General features: G+C 34.4%; 1 protein-coding gene across 7 annotated transcripts; it reads right to left on the bottom strand.

Moving 5' to 3' along the window:
• Positions 1-7918: 7918 nt before the first annotated feature.
• On the bottom strand, positions 7919-14118 carry LOC106389685. 7 transcript variants are annotated; one of them, XM_048763828.1, is made up of 6 exons: positions 11991-14118; positions 11261-11897; positions 11080-11184; positions 10867-10995; positions 10221-10771; positions 7919-10112 (listed from the first exon to the last, which is right to left on the bottom strand). In XM_048763828.1, exons 4-6 carry the CDS (start codon positions 10990-10992, stop codon positions 9956-9958), a joined length of 834 nt encoding a protein of 277 aa, XP_048619785.1. In that variant the 5' UTR covers positions 10993-10995; positions 11080-11184; positions 11261-11897; positions 11991-14118; the 3' UTR covers positions 7919-9955. The 7 variants fall into 7 exon arrangements, 5 of the variants coding, with proteins under 5 accessions (XP_048619785.1, XP_048619784.1, XP_048619786.1 ...); XM_048763827.1 differs by having other exon boundaries at positions 11080-11897; XM_048763829.1 differs by having other exon boundaries at positions 7919-9882; positions 10028-10112; positions 10867-11897; positions 11991-14117.
• Positions 14119-18650: the final 4532 nt, after the last annotated feature.

Raw genomic sequence — 18650 nt, forward strand, 5'->3', positions numbered from 1 at the left:
AGATTAGACTGAAATGGAAACGTGGGGTTAAATAATTTTAAAAAGAGAGGCGTATTTGGCTAATAAATAAAGACACCCTATGATTAAACCAGTGGAATATATATGAGTCTTGTGAGAAGTAAAATCGTGAGATAAAGAACATAATCACATGGTCTAAGTTGTCCATGTTTCTACTTACAGCATTCAAGCATGGCTTGTTACACAAGGAATCTCACAGAGACCAGGAATAGAGATTGTGGCGGATGCTACTACATATTTCGAAAATTATAAAGTCTGGACAAAAAAAAGAAATTAGATTAATGTATAAAGGATGTAGTAAGCAGCATATGATCCACTGGATAAAGAAATATATTGAGCTCAAAGATGAGATAAGAAGTTCTCAAGAAAACAACATTGTATAAAGGTGAACAAAATTGTTTATGGACTGAAACAAAACACCTGCATATAGTATGATAGACCAAGTAAATACTTAGTAAAAGAAGTTCTATAAGAACAATTCAAATCAGTCCATGTATCCTTATAAAGAAATTCGAATTCCTTGTGTTTATTTTATACTAACCAGCCCAAATAGGGGGTTATTTGGTTTTGTTGATTTGTTTTCAAACAGGTTATGCAATATCTTGGCAATCCATATCATTGCAGCAACAAAAGCACGTGGGACTGCAATACATTGTAGTATCACGCGGAAAGCATAGCCATACAAGAGGCAAGTCGTGGGTGTGTGTGTCTTGAGATCCATGACTCAACAGACCAGCCCGTCATTATTACACGAAGACGTACCAGCTCGACCTAATCACCTTTGGAGCTCCCAGTTGGATTATAAGCATACATTACCAAGCTCGGCATATGTGGACTATGAGAGTGTTTTGGTCGAGGTCCGGTCAGAACATGGGATGGTTGACGGCAAAGAAGCGTATCTTGCCCAAAGTTTCCTTCACCCACGCATTGCAAAGGCAGGAGAGGTACAAGTAATTCAAGTTCATTCAAGTAACAATTCAGAAGATCTATTCATCAAGTGAGGTTCAAATCAGGGGGAGTAATACGTGTTGTACTCTTTTTCCTTCACCATGGTTTTGTCCCAATTGGGTTTTCCTGGTAAGGTTTTAACGAGGCAACATCCAAAGCGTATTACAAGTTCTAATGGTTATAGCATCCAAGGGGGAGTGTTATAAATCATATTGTGGATGGCCCATAACCATAGCATCTTCCAAGACCATATTCGGCCCATACACATAGGCAGCTAAGTCTTTGGGATGTTTTTCCTTTCTCTTGTCTTAGTAGTTTTTCTAATCCTAGTTGGTTTAGGTTTTGGATATTTTCCATATTTCTATATCTTGTAATCCTTATATAAAAGAACCATATGTTTTTTAATAAATATACAAACTATTCCCCTTAGTTTTATAACAACATATGTCCTATTAGGCTAAACTCATACACTTTACAACATATTAGTCTAAATATTTTTAAAATGGCAATAATGTCCTTAATTTCAATTAAAAATTTGAAATTACATTAATAAAACAATTGTTAAATGTTAAAATATAATTTTTAACAAAAATAATTACAAAAATATTAAAAATTCCCCAAAAAAAACTAAAGTTCAAAGTTTTTTTTTCTCAAAGGGATCGATTGATCCCGTGAGCAAGTGTTCCTAAACCGGTCGATCCTGATAAATATATCCAGAACAACAAAAATATGCAGAGCATATATTAACCGACCAAGCCCAGGTCAGTCAATCACAGAAGCTCGATCCCACTTCGATCGATCGGTCGCATCTTTGGGATCGATCGATCACGTGCCCAGGTAAGTATTCCAAATCGATTTCTTGGTTTTCGTCGGTCAAATCCAGTTTGATTCCCACTTTATTTGAACCAAACAAACACGAGCTGAACTCTTAAAACTTGATTTCTAAACAATCAAACCCATTTTTCTCTTCTCCTTGAAGAACAAAGGGGAGAAGAAGATAGCTTGAGAAGAATTTTCCAAATCGATGTTTTAATTTTTTTAATTTAAAAAATGATTTTATAAATCACGATTTTCTTTTTTTTTAAAAAAAAAAATTGATTTAATAAATATAAGGAAACTGAATATTTCCAAATATTCTCTTCCCATATTTTTGGAACTGATTATTCTTATCTGTAGAATTTGTATTCTATTATATGTAGAACACAATAAACATGTTTGAAATCGATTTCTACTAGTTTTAGATTTATAGTAATGTATAGATTCCAATTTATACATGTTTTAGATTTATAGTAATGAGTAGATGCTAGATTCTACAGATTTTAGAACGATAGGTTAAACGCATAATGTGTTTTCTAAATATTTTTAGATTACTATTATTTACGTAGATCACGTATTCTAAACATATTAGATTCAATGAAAAAAAGTGAATGACATGTGTAGAATGTTAATTCTACTTTTTGTAGAACAAAATATGAAATTATGATTTAAAAATTTTTAGAACTGGAAAAAAATACCAATAAGTTGATATATGTTTTTCATCAGTAGTTACTATTTTTTTAATTTTTTTTGTTTGTAAAATTATTTATTTGATTTATTTTAGAAAATGCTAAAGGGTATTAGAAGAAAAAATAGTAAAAAAATTAGCCAAATAGGACATAGTTATATTTTTTTGGTCTAAAAACAATTTTCCGAGAAGAATATATAAAACAAAAAGAAAAAGAATCTATGCGGCCCGATATTTCCCAGATTTGAAGAAATGAAAAGGGGTCCATTACCAGCTTCATACTCTTCTGTTCACAAGAGCAGTGAGTGATGACCACTTGTGCATGCACATGCAGCCATGCACTCTATGTCTTCTGATAATTAATAAGACTAATTTCTCCAGAAGATGAACGGACCACACAAAACAAGGACCATTTAAGAACATCATCAACGGTTACAAGTTTGCAACCATTACAAGGAGACTTTCAAAAACAAATAACATTTATTTTTACACAATTAAGCAGTCATAGATTGACATCTGTACTAAACATTTTTGGCATTTCACACAAAAAATGTTTTCTCACAAATTTTGCTTCTCTTTCTAATTTTTAATCATTTATTTAATAAGATTTTATCATTTGAATGTCGCTGGGATGCTCTTATTTAAATTATTTACACTAAAATATTTAGGGAAAATTGTTTTTTTAGAGCAAAAAATGATAACTATGTCCCTTTAGACTAATCTTATATAATTTATGTTCTATTAGGCTAATTATTTTAAAAATGGCAATAATGCTCTTAAAATTGTATTTTTTAAATATAATAAATAATGGGTTCGATCAAACGGGATCGATCGATCCGAAATTACAAGGTCGAGTGGATCAATCGGTCCTGATCATTACGCAGAACAAAAAAGACGCGGACCATATACTGATCGACATGGCCCATTTCACTCGATCGGCAAAAGTCGATTTCATACAGATCGACCGATCGATCTCGTGCCCAGGTAAGTATTCCAAATTGATTTCCTATTTTCTTCGGTTATATCAGGTTTGATTCCCACTTGATTTGAACCGACCAAACACGATTTCAACTCTTTAAACTCGATTTGTTTGAGATGAAACCCATAATTTCTCATCTCCTACAAAGGGGGAGAAAATCAAAGTCTCAAGTTCATAAACCCTAACTCACTCAATTTCACATTGATTTGGTAGAAATAATGTGAAATTTTTGTGAAACTTTTGTGAAAATTTTGTGAACAATCAATGGAATATAGAAGACGGCGTGAGAAAAAGGTTTCCACGTTTTTTTTTTTGCGTTTTTGTGTTTTTTTTAATCGATTTTTTCAAAATATGAAAGTGAACATTCCCAAATATTTTGTTTCCATATTTTTAGGAACTGATTTCTTATCCGTAGAATACACCTAATCTATAGAAATCGGTTTCTACAGGTTTTTAGAATTATAGTAATGTGTAGATTTTGATTTCTGCATGTTTTGGATTTACACTTAATCGGTAGAAATCGTTTTCTACGTGTTTTAGATTTATATTAATGTGTAAATTTTGATTTCTAATGATTTTAGATCGGTATATTAAGCGCGGAATGTGTATTCTCAATATTTTTAGAATACTCTTGTTTACGTAGATCACGTATTCTAAACATTGTAGATTCAATAAAAAAAGTGGATTTCGTTTTCTACTTCGTAGAATGCCATTTCTACTTTATTTAGAACAAAATATGAAAATTATGATTTAAACATTTTTAGAACTGAAAAAATACCACTATAGGTATTTTATCAATAGTAACTATTTTTCCAATTTTTTTTGTTTGTAAAACTATTTATTAAATTTATTTTCAAAAATATTAAAGAGTATTATAGGAAAAAATGACACAAAATAGATATTAGTCTAAAACAACATAGTTATCATTTTTTTGTTCTAAAAAAACAATTTTCCCTACTATTTAAAGGTTTATTGTCACTTGTGCATCATGTCCAAACAAATTTGTTACTTTATGTCATCTTCTCTTTCTTTTACCTAATTATTCAATATTTACTTTAGTTTTTATCTTACAACAGTATAATTTATTTTTTAATTTATTTTTCTGTATTCGTATATTTACATATTAAAATGAATAATAAATTGACACTAAATTAAAATAAATAAAATTTAAATCTAAGAACAAATTGTCTTTTTTGTTTAATCACTACAAGAAAACATTGGCTTTACTACGAATTTAACGCCGAAAATATGTAGTCATATATGTACGACTAGTTAAAGTCTTCTTTACGTCAAAAAATGAATTTGTCCTAAAGTGGAAGTAAAGTTACGAGTAAAATATTTCGTCGTAAAATCAACGTAAATTTACGTCTACATACGGACGAAAATATGTTTCTTTGTAAAATCGTTGTAAAGGAATGACATATTTATGAAGAAAAATCTTTTACATCGGTTTAACAACTACTCGATTGAATGGTTGGTGAAAACGTATATTTAATGGACTATACCAAACTATTTTCGTTGTAAACGTTTTGTAAAATAGTTGTACCGAAGACATCCTTCTTATTGATCTGCAAAACCGTGATTATGAAGATCTTCCGGATGATGAGCCTGATGAAAGAAATGAAGACGAGTTTTATGAAAGTGATGAACAATGTAGCAATGCTAACTTAAATGAGGAATCTGAATGATGTATAATATTTGTGTTTTTATGAAAGTAATAAATAATGCATGGTTTTTTAAAATAAAAATTAATCTTATTAATTTTAAATTTATATAAAAATATATTTAGAGATGTTTTTGGGTGTTTAAAGGTTTTGAGATTTTAGAAGAAAATATAAGAAGTATGAGATGCTTAAAAAATGAGAAAAGAAGTTTAAGATGATAGAAGAAAAAAGAGAAGGAGTATAAGATGTTTGAAGTAGAAGATAAGAAGTATATGGTTTGGGGTTTGGGGATTTTAAGTATAGGGAATCAGCACGGAGTCATTGTAAGATCGACGCAAACAGAAACACGGGACGTCTTTACTTCGATGTAAACTCAATTCGTCGTAAAGGGGATGTAAACAAAAAACACGGGATGTCTTTAATTCGAGGTAAACATCATTCGTCGTAAAGACGACATACCATAAAAACTCAGAACCTCGGTATTTCCTCGTAAAAGAATGCATGATATTTGTGTGAATGATGCATTATATTTGTGTTTTATGAAAGTAATAATAATGCATGTTTTTTAAAATAAAAATTAATCTTATTAATTTTTAAATTTTAAATTTATATAAAATTATATTTAGAGATGTGTTTGGGTGTTTAGAGGTTTTGAGATGTTAGAAGAAAATATAAGAAGTATGAGATGTTTAAAAAAATGAAAAAAGAAGTTTAAGATGATAGAAGAAAAAGAGAAGGAGTATACGATGTTTGAAGTAGAAGAGTAGAAGTATATGGTTTGGGGTTTAAGGATATGTCGGCATAGGGATTCAGCACAGGGTCATTGTATGATCGATGTAAAGAGAAACACGGGACGCCTTTAATTCGATGTAAACTCGGTTTTCCGTAAAGGCTATGTAAATAAAAAACACGGGATGTCTTTAATTCGAAGTAAACCGGATTCGTCGTAAACACGAAGTTAACCGGATTCATCGTAAAGTCGATGTGCCATAAAATGCGGGACCTCGATATTTCGTCGTTAAAAACGCGGGATCTCATAAATTCGTCGTAAAGAACGACGAAAAATAATTCCCTATATATGTGATCTCACCTCTTTTCCTTCATTAGACACCTCTTCCTCTCAATTTCCTCTCTCTCTCTCTCTCTCAGGTTAGTTTTTTTGTCTTTTTTTTTTTTTTTAGTTTAGGTTAGTTTAGGGGATTAGATTAGGTGGTTAGTTTAGGTTTGGAATTTTAAGAGTTTAGGTTGTCATGATAGATAAGACTTGGAATTTAAAAAGTTTAGGCTGTGATAGATAGATAATTGTAATTTATAACTTTTTCTGATTTATATAATTCTATATAGGTTGCTCTGACAGTTGAGGCTGCACTATTTGTTGCAGGTTAGACGGCAGACACTCAAAATCAACCGTCCATCAAGCCAGACTGAGGAACAGGAAACTGCAGACTTAGAGCGAACCAACGTCCGAGACTTTTACGGAGACATGTTTCCCTAGTTTTTTTTTTATGTATAACATTTAATTTTCTCTAGTTTTTTTATGTAAAACATTATGACTCTTTTATTTATGCAGTTTTTAAGTTCAGAATTTTAAATAATTATTTTTTATAATTTTAAATTAAAAATTAAAATTAATTTTTTATTAAATTTTCAGGATTAATTAAAATTAAATGAATAGTTGTTATTTCGACGTAAAGTTTGCGAGGAATAAACAATTCATTCGACGTAAAGAAGACGTAAAATTTACGTCTAATCAACTACTCTTTTACTTTGAATATTTACGTCAACTTTACAACGACATGTTACTAATATTTTACGACGACGATTTTCCTCGATTTATAATTAAAGATATATAATAATTTTAAAATTTGAAACTAAAAAAAAAACAAAAAATAAATTTCAAATTAACACAATGTAAATTAAATAAAAGACATTGTGTTTGACATATCTCCTGAAACCGTTAATCCCCTTTTACATTTGAAATTTACTCATTTACTCATTCCAGGAGATTAAATAAACGAACTGATTCAAGGACCCATATTGGAATCTTCACTTGAATCAGAATCGGACTTGTGGTGCTTCTCTAGGTATTCCTGATAGTCTTTAAGATCAACCTTACTGTCTAACTCATCATCAGTCCCTTCGACCGGATCCGGAAGAGACCACTCACTTTCGGTATCAGCAGAAGTCTCATTTTCTTGTTCAGCATCATGGTCTTCATCTTCTTGGTGGTCGTTATGATTCTTTTTGGTTCTAGCCTTCTTCTTCGGCCGCCTTCCCGATTCCTCTGATCCGGAATCATCGGATTCTATGTCAGAGCCATTGCTGTCACGGGGGCTCTCACCTTCTTCAACATCCAAAGCTGACTGCATAATTTCATCTATGGTCGAAAAGACTGTCGTTCCGATCTCTGACCGTATGTCCTCTCGTAAGTCATCTCGATACATCTTTATCAATGTAGCTTCTTCGTGTTTGTCAAGCAAATCCCTTGCAAGAAACTTTGTATTATATTCTCTCACAGAAGTATCTCCTTGATTCATTTTGCCAACGAAAATGTTGGTCCGGTCTAATTTTTTAAAGGCATCATTTTGCTTCATTTTAATGTTGTCAAGCAACCATTCGGAACGGAGAATGCATCATTAGGCGGCGTTTCGTTTATGAACACTGTAATGATGAAACTGTTTAACTGTTCAAGCATGAGATTTGAAGAAAGGCGACCGTTTATAACTTAGATAGCTAATTAAGTAAGCTGTTTGATCTCATCACACATTCTACTAATCTCATCATCCATCTTGACATCATTTAAACTATTTTAATCAAACATAACAGAACACATTAATTAAACACCGGGGACACATAACTAAACATCGAACAAAACATAACACATTAATTAAAACATAACAGATTATTTAAAAAAACCACAACACCGGGGGGCACTTAACAAATTTCTTGAGCAGGTTTATATCTTCACGCATTTTCTTAATCTCATCCTCCATCTTCATTCGGCTCTTCACCTGGTCATCAACTTCCTCCTCAACTCTTCCAACTCTTCTTCAATAGCATCAAAACAACTATATCGAATGTGGAACCCATCATTCTAAAGAATAAATATTTGGATTGGGTGGTTAGTAAAACTAGTAAATGCATATAAGATTATGAACTTTGTAATATCACCTCAAACTCTTTGCATTCGTGTAACTCATTCTTTCCTCGTCGGTTCCCAATCTGATAGGTCCACCGCAGGTACACTTTTTCGGTATTTTATGGTGAGCATAGAGAACACACTTACGCCAATCTGCATCCCTTCTGTGTTGCTTCATATCTGCGTAGTAAGGATCCGTCATTATAATTTGCGAAGGGGCTTTTGAATATACCTTATGGTGTTTCTTGAGAATTGAAAACATCATTGTTCATTCTCTTTAAATAGGGAAACAAAGTAGACTTTTCTAAATCCTAACGGTAATATTGGTTTTCAATTTCTCCCAACGACTAGATCTGTTTTGAATATCACCTAACGGCTTTATTTGTCTTGAATATCACCTACACTATTTAAAATTACACGTGGCAATTGTTCTTCCCACATATCACTCTTAAAGACTATTCTCCTTATAAATCTCATTTATTTTCCTTATAAATCTAATTACATTTCCTTATTTCTTTAATTTCATTCAACATGTGTACATCTACACCGAGCGCATGTACACCTAAGACCATTCTCCATAAAAATCTTATTTCATTTCCTTATTTCTCTAATTTCATTCAATAGGAGTACATCTACACCTAACACCTAACGTCTGTACACCATTCAACAAGTGTACATCTTAATATTCCAGTATTTCTTTAATTTCATTTCCTTATTTCTGTAATTGCGTTATTTTAAAATTAAAAGATCTTGCAGTTGAATTATGAATGCATGTGCAGCTGCATTTGATTCGTGTACATATGTTATTTTACATATGTAACTAGATCTCAAAATAGTAAACATCAATACACAATTATAATAACACACCTTAAGTTCATTGGTTAACTAGGCAAACACAGCAAACAAAACATTAAGTTCAGACACCATTATAACAACACACCTTAAGTAATCATGCATGCGGAAAACGTTTTGGAAAACCGACAGGTGAAAGAGAGAAACTTCTACTTCATTGAGCCCTTGTTCGGAACTCTAAAATCGCCAACGAATTCTTCGTAGCAGTCCATTGCATACTTCTCTCGAAATCTGTCAACAATTTTGTCCGTAATCAGACTCATCTCCTCCTTGTCATCACCATTAGCATGCATCTCAATGAACTTAGCTGCACATGTCCCGCAGTCGACAGTCCTTCCGTTCTGATAGATCCCTACAACACTACTCCACGAGTAATATCGCTATCCTTCCTTCGCGTGTTGAATAGTATACCCCACGTATTGTTCCAATATATATGGTAAGGAGCTAAGCAGCGGAGCCATGTGTGCATCGACTTCTTCAATAGTTCCACTGTGAGGGATGTAAGAATCAAAGATCGTCACATTCGCGGTGAGAAAGTTAATACAAAGACCCACCAATGATCTGCACCCCACATCATTGGAGCGTACACCACATCAACATCGCGGCCAAGTTCCAACTTCAGGTTTTTCCCTTGGTCTTTCCTGTCACATAACTTGCTATGTTCTTGCCCCAATCGAAATGTAGCTTATCTTCAACTTCACTGAAAGCAGTCCAGGATGATTGAATGAGTTTTGTGAAGTATGGATCAAAAATGATCATCCGTTTTTTTTTTTAGAACCTGCCCACGACGCATCCACAACATTTCCATTATGACATGCATGTGTTGTATGACATTATTATAAACAAAAAGATTAGTTGCAAAACTCTCTTCGTAAGAGACAAAAAAAAAGAATACGTGACGACGATACAAATATAAATATTACCTCGTCAGACAACCATTTCTCTGGCTCAGCTATGTTAAGGAAGAAGGAATTCATGACAACGGTACCAGTTTTGATTTCGAACTTCCTGCAAATTTCAACAGGCAAAACGATATTTTCTCATCATTTTAATACAAACTTGAAATGAAGTTATGTATAACCTGGTGCAGTAAGTTCACTCAAAATATATCTAAACCTGTTAAAAACCGCTCGACTCGTCTTCCCTATGGGCTTATACTCAACCTTCTTCTCGCTGCTGAACAAACCTTTCAACCTTGCTTCTGGGGTGTACACTCCACGAATCTTGTTTGATTTTTTGCGCTGACGTTTACCACCACTCTCCACATCATTCGAGTCATCGTCAGTGTCAGATAGTGGATGGCCTCGTTTAGGTTGGGTTTCTTTCTCTTGCAACTGGGAATCATTGGAGATATCTTCCTTGCAACTGTCATATTTTTCGTCCTCCTCCGTCAAGGAACAAGGTTTCCTCTCCTCTCCGAGAGGTGGCTCATGGGGGCCGCCCTCCACAACAGGGGAAGGGACTCTTTCAAGATTCTCTTCCACAAGCACTGGTTCCCCTACGTCTTTATTTCCGGTGGATGCAACCATTGGTTCAGACTTGGGGTAGGTTGATGATGCAGGATGACTCGCATGTACTGTTTTAACCGAATTGTGGAGATTAGGGTTTCTTTCCTCCCACGCAACAGGTACGGATTCTTCATCTCGGTACCGCCTGGTTAGAGTACTCTGCAAACAGTGAGAAGATGACAGTATCATAATTGTTTATTGACAATTTTTTAGCCAATTAACATCCAACTATTAACAGTTACAGTTAAACTGACCTTTGGTGGTGACACATAAGACTGAGACCGAACTAATAAAACATTCGAATACACGAAGAGCGCAGTGACCGCAGTGCCAGATTTTTCTGGTTGCAGACAATCCTCAGCAGCGTTGGGTGTACTCATACCCTGTAAGAAAATCGTATACCACTTATAAAAGTGTACACCAATTACAAACCAACCTAATAACAAAACAAGAGTCACAAACTTAACCTCATCGGCGATATTTTCATCAAATGGTGGACTACGAGTGTTATGATACTCGTTTTCAAAACATTTCTCCCTCTCAAATAACGTTGGGGTGTCTCCTTTGGTTGCCTGAAAAAAGCGGTCGGGTCAGAACATATAAAATATCCGAATATGTTCAACTTAGTACATGATCCCTTAGGTGTACCACTTCAGATGCATCGTTGCCGTCTCCTGAGCGAAGTGCACAAGAATGTTTTTTCCCTCCTGGACTACTAGCCGTCGGTTTTGTTTTTTTTTCCTGTGGATTGGCGACCGTGTTTGTTTCCCACCACTGATCTGAGACTCAGACTGTCCATGATTATCCTCATTCGGCTTCCTCTTCCGACTCTTGCTGATGGTAGCCTTGGGCACCCCTAAGTGCCTACATATATTTTTCTCCATTTCACATAAGTGGTGCTTAAACTCAGTCGACATCTTTTTCAACTGCTCCGCAAACCACGGCTTCAAATCTTCATGTGTTCACCCGCCTGTTTGAGGGGGTCCCTCTGGTCCGCCGTCTCCAGATGATGATTCGTCATTGCAAATAACAACCACAGGTTTACGTGGATGTAAATTACGGCGGTGGACGGTTCCACCACCAGGTTTCTCGTCCTTAAGCATACATCCACCTGCTTTTTTTTTGTCTTAGTGGCAAATGACCTGTCTCCACCTGAGAAATCTTCAAGTTTAAATGTTATTCCACTACGCATCATCTCAACCAAACGAGTTACTCGGTCCTCTTCAACCTCCCCCAGCCACATATGCCGTTCTCTTTCAGGAATCATGTCCACGTGTACGGATAACTATTGATAAAAAATTAATTATTTTAATAAAAATGCAAAAAGACAATGAACCTAATAAATCTATTATCTACGATCAAGGGAGAATGAGCTTACAGCTACATCTGCTTCGATGACAAGAATGTCATGTACGCTGAGGATAGTAACAATATCTTTGCAAGCTGTAGGGTCCTCCAAGAAAGTTGTAGTTCTTGCTCCGTCGGGAATCTTACACAACAGCTGAGGCAAAGCTTCAAAAGCGAACAACTGGAGAGCTAGTGGAAAGCCATAGCAGGCTGTTGTCTGTTGAGATAACCGGATCCGCATTGCTTGCACTGGGTCTTTTATAACTTTACTGACTGGGGGAGGTAAAAAACGAGGTAAGGTTGCCAAGAACGATTCTCTACCCCATGGATACACCAAGCTTTCAATGTCGCCGAGCATCTCGACATACCTCGGGGTGAGTTTGAGTGTTTTGTTATTGCAACATGCAATCCCGTCCACCAAGGCTATTAGAGCCAAAGGAACACGTTTCCATCGAGCCAGGAATGGATTCCGCAACATCTCAAGAACGTGACTCAAGGTAATGTCCCCCAGTGTTGTATCAAATAGCTTGTTCCACATTGTAGAACCTGGAGCTTCGTCAGCCTCAGAATCTCCAACATCGAATGATCCGCCGTTTAAACCAGTGACGCCGTGAAATTCATCGAGCGAGAAGCATAGAGGATGACGACCGAAGGTGAACCAAAGTTCAAATTTGCATATCATAATAAGCTGACGAGGTTACCAATAAGCTTTGTAGAGTTCTGGCAGCGGACGACGGGCAGCTGAAAAATCTTGCCAAACTGAGAGCGGAAGCAAAATGTCCATGTCGGGCGAACCTTGAAGACAAGCCGCCACAGCACCAATGACGTTTGCCTTCCAGTAAATGTTCAGATGCAAAGCAGTTGGGTAAGAATTTGCGGTAAAAAGTCTTGAAGGAAATTTCAACGCCAAAGAACCGACGTCCCCACCCTGGGGCTCTACTGGCGAAGATCCCTCTGCGCTCGAGTCCATCGACGATCCCGCTTCACCGGCGTCGGAGTCAGAAACTAAGAAATCCGAAAAAGATAAATAAAAAAGACGAGGTATGCAAAATTAGGACAAAAACTTTACAAAAACCTAATTCTACCCAGAATCGAGACTAACATGCAAGGAATCGGCGGAATACTTGAACTTTTTCAATAAACGAGCAGACGAACCTGGGTACCGTTGATCTTTGGTAGGTGAGGGGTGTTTCTGTTTTTCGCCCCTAGATCTGGTCCGCCGACGCACCAACTTCTCTGTTTTCTCCGCTTCCAACACCATATCGGTATAATATAAGACGATCCACCGCTCTCCGAGCTGAAACAGAGCTCACAGCCGCGAAAGAGTTCTTGGGATTTCTTGATTCCACGACTAATCGCTGCAGCGAGGAGAGAGGTGTGAGAGCGAAAGATAGAGAGAGACAGAGAGAGAGAGAGAGAGAGAGAGAGAGGGAGAGGAGAGAGAGAGAGAGAGAGAGAGGAAAGAGAGAGAGAGAGAGAGAGAGAGAGAGAGAGAGAGAGAGAGAGAGAGAGAGAGAGAGAGAGAGAGAGGTATTTAATTATCGCAGTGGTTTACCGCCAATAACATGTCAGTCAGTAAAGACGACGAAGTTAATGGGTCGACGGTGTTGGGAATCGAGACAGTTTCTCACATGCAAGGATTCAATGGCGTTTTTGTGATTAATGTGGTTGACCATGGTGTTCGACGTATTTTACACATAATTTGCATAGGGTCAAAAATGGTCGCGATCCATCACACAAATAAAAACTTAATGCGATCCGAAACCTAAATTGATAACTCGGCACCCACTTTCCTATTTTTTCCGTTTCGAAGCCTTAGTCTTGAACATGGTGTGGTAGATATAGTTTTTTCATTTATTTTCTTTCGTCTGTCTCTTACTAACATACAAAATGTGGGCTATATCATGAATTATATCGCTGACACGTGTCCTTATCAGAATAACTTCAATCGGGACAAAACGTTGAAAGTTGAAACTCACATGCTTTTGTCGTTCGTCTCGTTTCTTCATTTGGGAAATATCTAAAGACACTTAGGTAAACCATTTCTTTTAAATTTTCCCGATTCAAAACCCAAACAAATTCAATTAATCTGGTAAAGACGTTCATCACACACGCAATGTTTTATTGTTTTGTGATATTAGTTTGTTTTATCTTCATTTAAACAAAGTTTCAATTAATACTTTTACAACAATTAAGTAATAGTTATTTCTTGATAAGCATAAAACTCGTAGCTTATTTATCAAAAAAAAAAAAAAAAACTCGTAGCTTGGAATAAGATGTGATTAGTAATTGTGATTATGTTCCCTTTTTCTGGTAGTAATGGACGTAAAAGAGCCATTCTGGCTAGTTGATGCATGTATAACTAGCAAAAACACTATCTCACATTTTTCTTTTTTGATAATCCTGGTAATCCGGACATCTCAGAAGGAATCCGACTAGCGCCTAAATACACGTTATCTTGCATTTTAACATAAACGAGTAATGTAATCTTTTGTTATTGTCTTGAACCTGCTATACAATTAATATTCCGTTAGTTTTAGTTATCAAATACTATAAAGTATAGAACTCGTAGCTTCCAAGAAGAATTATGGTCAAGAAAAAAATTGCATTATATTCTTAAAATAAAAAAAAGGCTTATTTGCGTAAAACCATATTTTAAACACAAATTAGGTGAGTGGTAATGATTTTGACAAAATGCAATATCAGACATTTAAACCCCAAACTGTCCGGTTTTATCCATGCGTTTAACAAGTTTCCAGTTGCAGAAAAGAGAGTAGATGACTTCGTCTTTTGTGGCGTATGGAAACAAAGCGCATGTTTTAGATTTATTCACCACCTAAATTTTAACAATATGCAGTAAAAATGAAGAAAAAGTAGTTGACGTTTTAAAGTAAAAAGTGCATTCAAAGTATGTAACATATGTGAAGAATTGAAAGTTACAAAGTTCACATTCCATATAACCAAAATGGTATAGCACAACCCTAGAAATGGAGTAGTAACAACAAAATAGCATATTACACATTGTTCAAATTTTGAAATGTTTACGATTGCATGGAAGTAGATAATACTTACCCCAACGTTTACTCAAACCTTCTATAAACTAAATCCAAAATATTAATCACTAAACCCTAAAATGAAATATAAACCTTAACTCAGGTATCAAAATATGCAAATAATACTTATGAAGTATTATTAAAATAGAATAGTAACAAATGAAATAACATAGTATATATTGTTCAAATTTTGAAATGTCTGTGATTATATGGAATAAGGTAATGTTTACTCTAACGTCAACCCAAATCTTCTATAAACTAAACCCAAAAAACTAATCACTAAAGCCTAAAAGAAAATATAAACTATAACCCAAATATCAAAATATGGATAGTACATGAATCATTACTAAAATATAAACCTTAAATCCAAATAGAATGAAAAAAAATAAATAGCATAGTAAATATTGATGAAATTATGAAATGACTATGTTGATATAGCTATGGCTTCATGGAACGTTGTACTGCTTGCCCCAATGTCAATCCAAATCGTCCATAAACTAAACTCAATCAAGTAAATCACTAAACCCAACATTGGAATATAAACCATAATCCAAATATCACAATATGAAAGTGGAAATGCTTGCCCCAATGTCAACCTCAATCTTCCATAAACTAAACCATAGCCATAATCAATATATCCTACACAGAAATATAAATTATAATCCAATGTCAACTCAAATCTTCCATAAGCTAAAGTCAAAATTAAAAATGCCAGACATATTCATTTCCATTCTACATGAGGGCATATAGAATAAACAAGGTGAAAATGTAGTTGCAATCTAAAGACAATCTACCATCTTTCTCAAATATTGCTATGCCTATGTCTTCATAGAACGTGGCCCCAATGGCAATCCTAATCGTCCAAAAACTAAACCCTATCAAGTAATCACTAAACCCAACAGATAAATATAAACCATAATCTAAAGAAGATGATTTTCCATCTTATGTGTTTCAGATGAAATAGAAACAAGATATATGCACTTTTACAGAATAATTATGGGATATATAAGCTTACGTGTGTGGATGGGAGAGGCGGTGACGTATTACATGGAATAAATGGCCAATAGTTGGTTACATATATTCCACATGAAAGAGAAGGAAGAAACCACGTATGGAGGGGGAGTTACCGAAGATTTTTTCTTTTGTTTTCATTTATTTTTATATAAACATTTTGTTTTCAATTCTAAATTGGTATATATTATAATATATATGTGTCTATCAATTTTTAAAACATAATAAGTTTACGGTATATTTTTTTCATTGAATAGATTATTTTAAATTTTCACATGTATTTGTATATTCTTCTATATATATATATATATTTTTTTTTTTTTTGGATTATTATTTCACTATTAACATCGTAAATATATATATATAGATTAGTAAAATATTGTTTTATTGTCATATTCAAAAATATTGTAACATTTCACAAATTTTGAAAGTTTTTAAAAAATTAAACTTTTCGCTTCATAGATTTATATTATCGAATAAATAATTAAAAATTTAGTTTTTGTTTAATTATTAAAATAAACTATATAGTTTAAAATTTGTTTTCATTGGTTTAAGGTAGTAAAGATTAATCAATGTTAAATAATATGATTTTTGTTATTTAAAAAAAAAATCTTTATAATTTTAAAAGTTAACATCGACAAATATTTAAATAATTAACATATGAAGGTATAGTATTACAACATTAAATTATATCTATTTAATTTATATTATCTATAAATTCAATGGATCATCTATTGTTTATATCCAATTATCGATAGCCCAATAAAAGTTTCTGGTAGGCCCAAAATATAAATGATAAGATTAGAGATTAAATGTAACATGACATTCTAGGAATAGGTCTATTAGGTCTATTTTAAAAAAAATCACACATGAATCAAAGTTGTGACTTATGTTTTAATATATAAGATTTTAATTTTAATTATTATGCAGGTTTCACCAGTTAGAGGAAGGGGCAACACAGTATTGTGATAAAAAAATAAAGTCGTGTATATAAATATTAGGGAAATTGGTTAGACAATGATTTATACGTTTTTTCATGGTCATACAGCCCAATTTCCCATAGAAATATTGTCAGTAAATAATTCGTAATGAGAAATAGGAGAAAAGTATGCGTCCACAAAAAAAAAAGGAGAGAAGTATGCACTGGGTTGGTTGAACCAATAGAACTTCCAATTTTAAAAATACCAAACCCAATTTCTAACCTTACCCATCCCTTGATATGGGGAAAATAAGTATTAAATTCTTCGAATCTATATTATAATAGATTAGTTTTTGCTCACTCCTCAGCGCGCCACGTCATCGTTTTGTGGGCCTCACTTTTAAAAAGTGTAAAAAAGTGTCAAGCCCATGGCTCGAACCCGGGTTATTGAGATATAAACACCAACATTTATACCACTAAGCTAACAGATACCTTTGTACATTGATGGCCGAACCTAATATATATTTATGAAGGTCGGAAGCCCTTGCTTCTTCGGCTTCCTCTGTGGGTCGGTCCTACAAGTGTGTTTTGGGTTTCATTTTTAAATGGGATTCATCACGTTATATGAAAAAAAACTTAAGTTTGCAACAATTATGGTTTTCCTATATTGTAAACTGTTGTAGTTTAATATGAGTTCTTTTCATCATTGTCTCAAACAAGTCTGAGTTACAGAGTTGCGCTGTGTGTATGTTCGTAATCTATTTTTTCACCGGTGAACTCTTCATGTCCCCATCTTAAATCGCTTGATCATAAATGTTCCTGATTTGTAGCCCCTTTGTAAACCATATATATATGATTCTCATCTTTGATGAACTCAATCTGCATCTCCACAAAACTCATTGATTCCTCTTAGCTTTAACCATCTTCTAGAAAATGTTTCTCTCTGCCTCTCCAGTTCGTCAAACCGGCGTCCCGGCGTTCGTCACTCAACCTTCGAGTCTCTCCGTCTTGGACTTAGTAGTCAGAGCATAGCCTCTGGCTTCCTCCGCTTCTGGGATTCCTGAACTTCAAGAAAGACAGAGAGTTTGTGGGAATCACGGTTCTTTTCCTCGATGAAAAGGTAAGTTAATCTTCGATCTATCACACTTATTTAACATAATTGTTTTAATTTATTTCCTGATTCTTTGTTGGATAATACTATTTGCAGATTCCGTGATTCATGGGTTTACTCCCGTCGGACGTGCTAATCATTACATGTCATCTTTGAAAGCAGATTTCATTGTGAAAGTCGATCGTTTTGAGGTTGCTAGGTGCTCCAAGTGATTGCGAACACAAACCTAGAAATTGGTAAACATAGCATATTTGGCAGCTCCAATCAAGATTACAATCAGGCAAATTCAAGTGGAATGACATACCTACAACTGAAATTGGTAATTAGTCAACAACTTATCTCATATCTTCCTTATCTGAAAAAATCTACTGTGTTTCTGATCTATTTTTTCATCTACGCAACTTTAGCCTCTGTCATGGATAGCTCTCTCCCAAGAATTGCATTGACTATGGTTTCTGGGAAGAAAAAGATCTTGCTCCTGAAAAAAGACCGTGACAACCCTGTTGTAAAATTTTAGTTTGTGCAGAACAGCAGAACAAAAAACTTTGATTTATTTTCTATTTAGTATAGTGATAGTTGTTGACAATCATTAGTTAT

This window comes from Brassica napus, chromosome C7 (assembly GCF_020379485.1).
Source record: "Brassica napus cultivar Da-Ae chromosome C7, Da-Ae, whole genome shotgun sequence".
Lineage (NCBI taxonomy): Eukaryota > Viridiplantae > Streptophyta > Magnoliopsida > Brassicales > Brassicaceae > Brassica > Brassica napus.

Bases quoted from the DNA above. Each gene is read 5' to 3' on its own strand.
- LOC106389685 (XM_048763825.1), bottom strand. From the start codon at position 12,641: ATGATATGCAAATTTGAACTTTGGTTCACCTTCGGTCGTCATCCTCTA. The intron at 11,898-11,990 runs GTAAGCTCATTC...TTTTATCAATAG, and splicing joins TCATCGAAGCAGATGTAGCT to TTATCCGTACACGTGGACAT.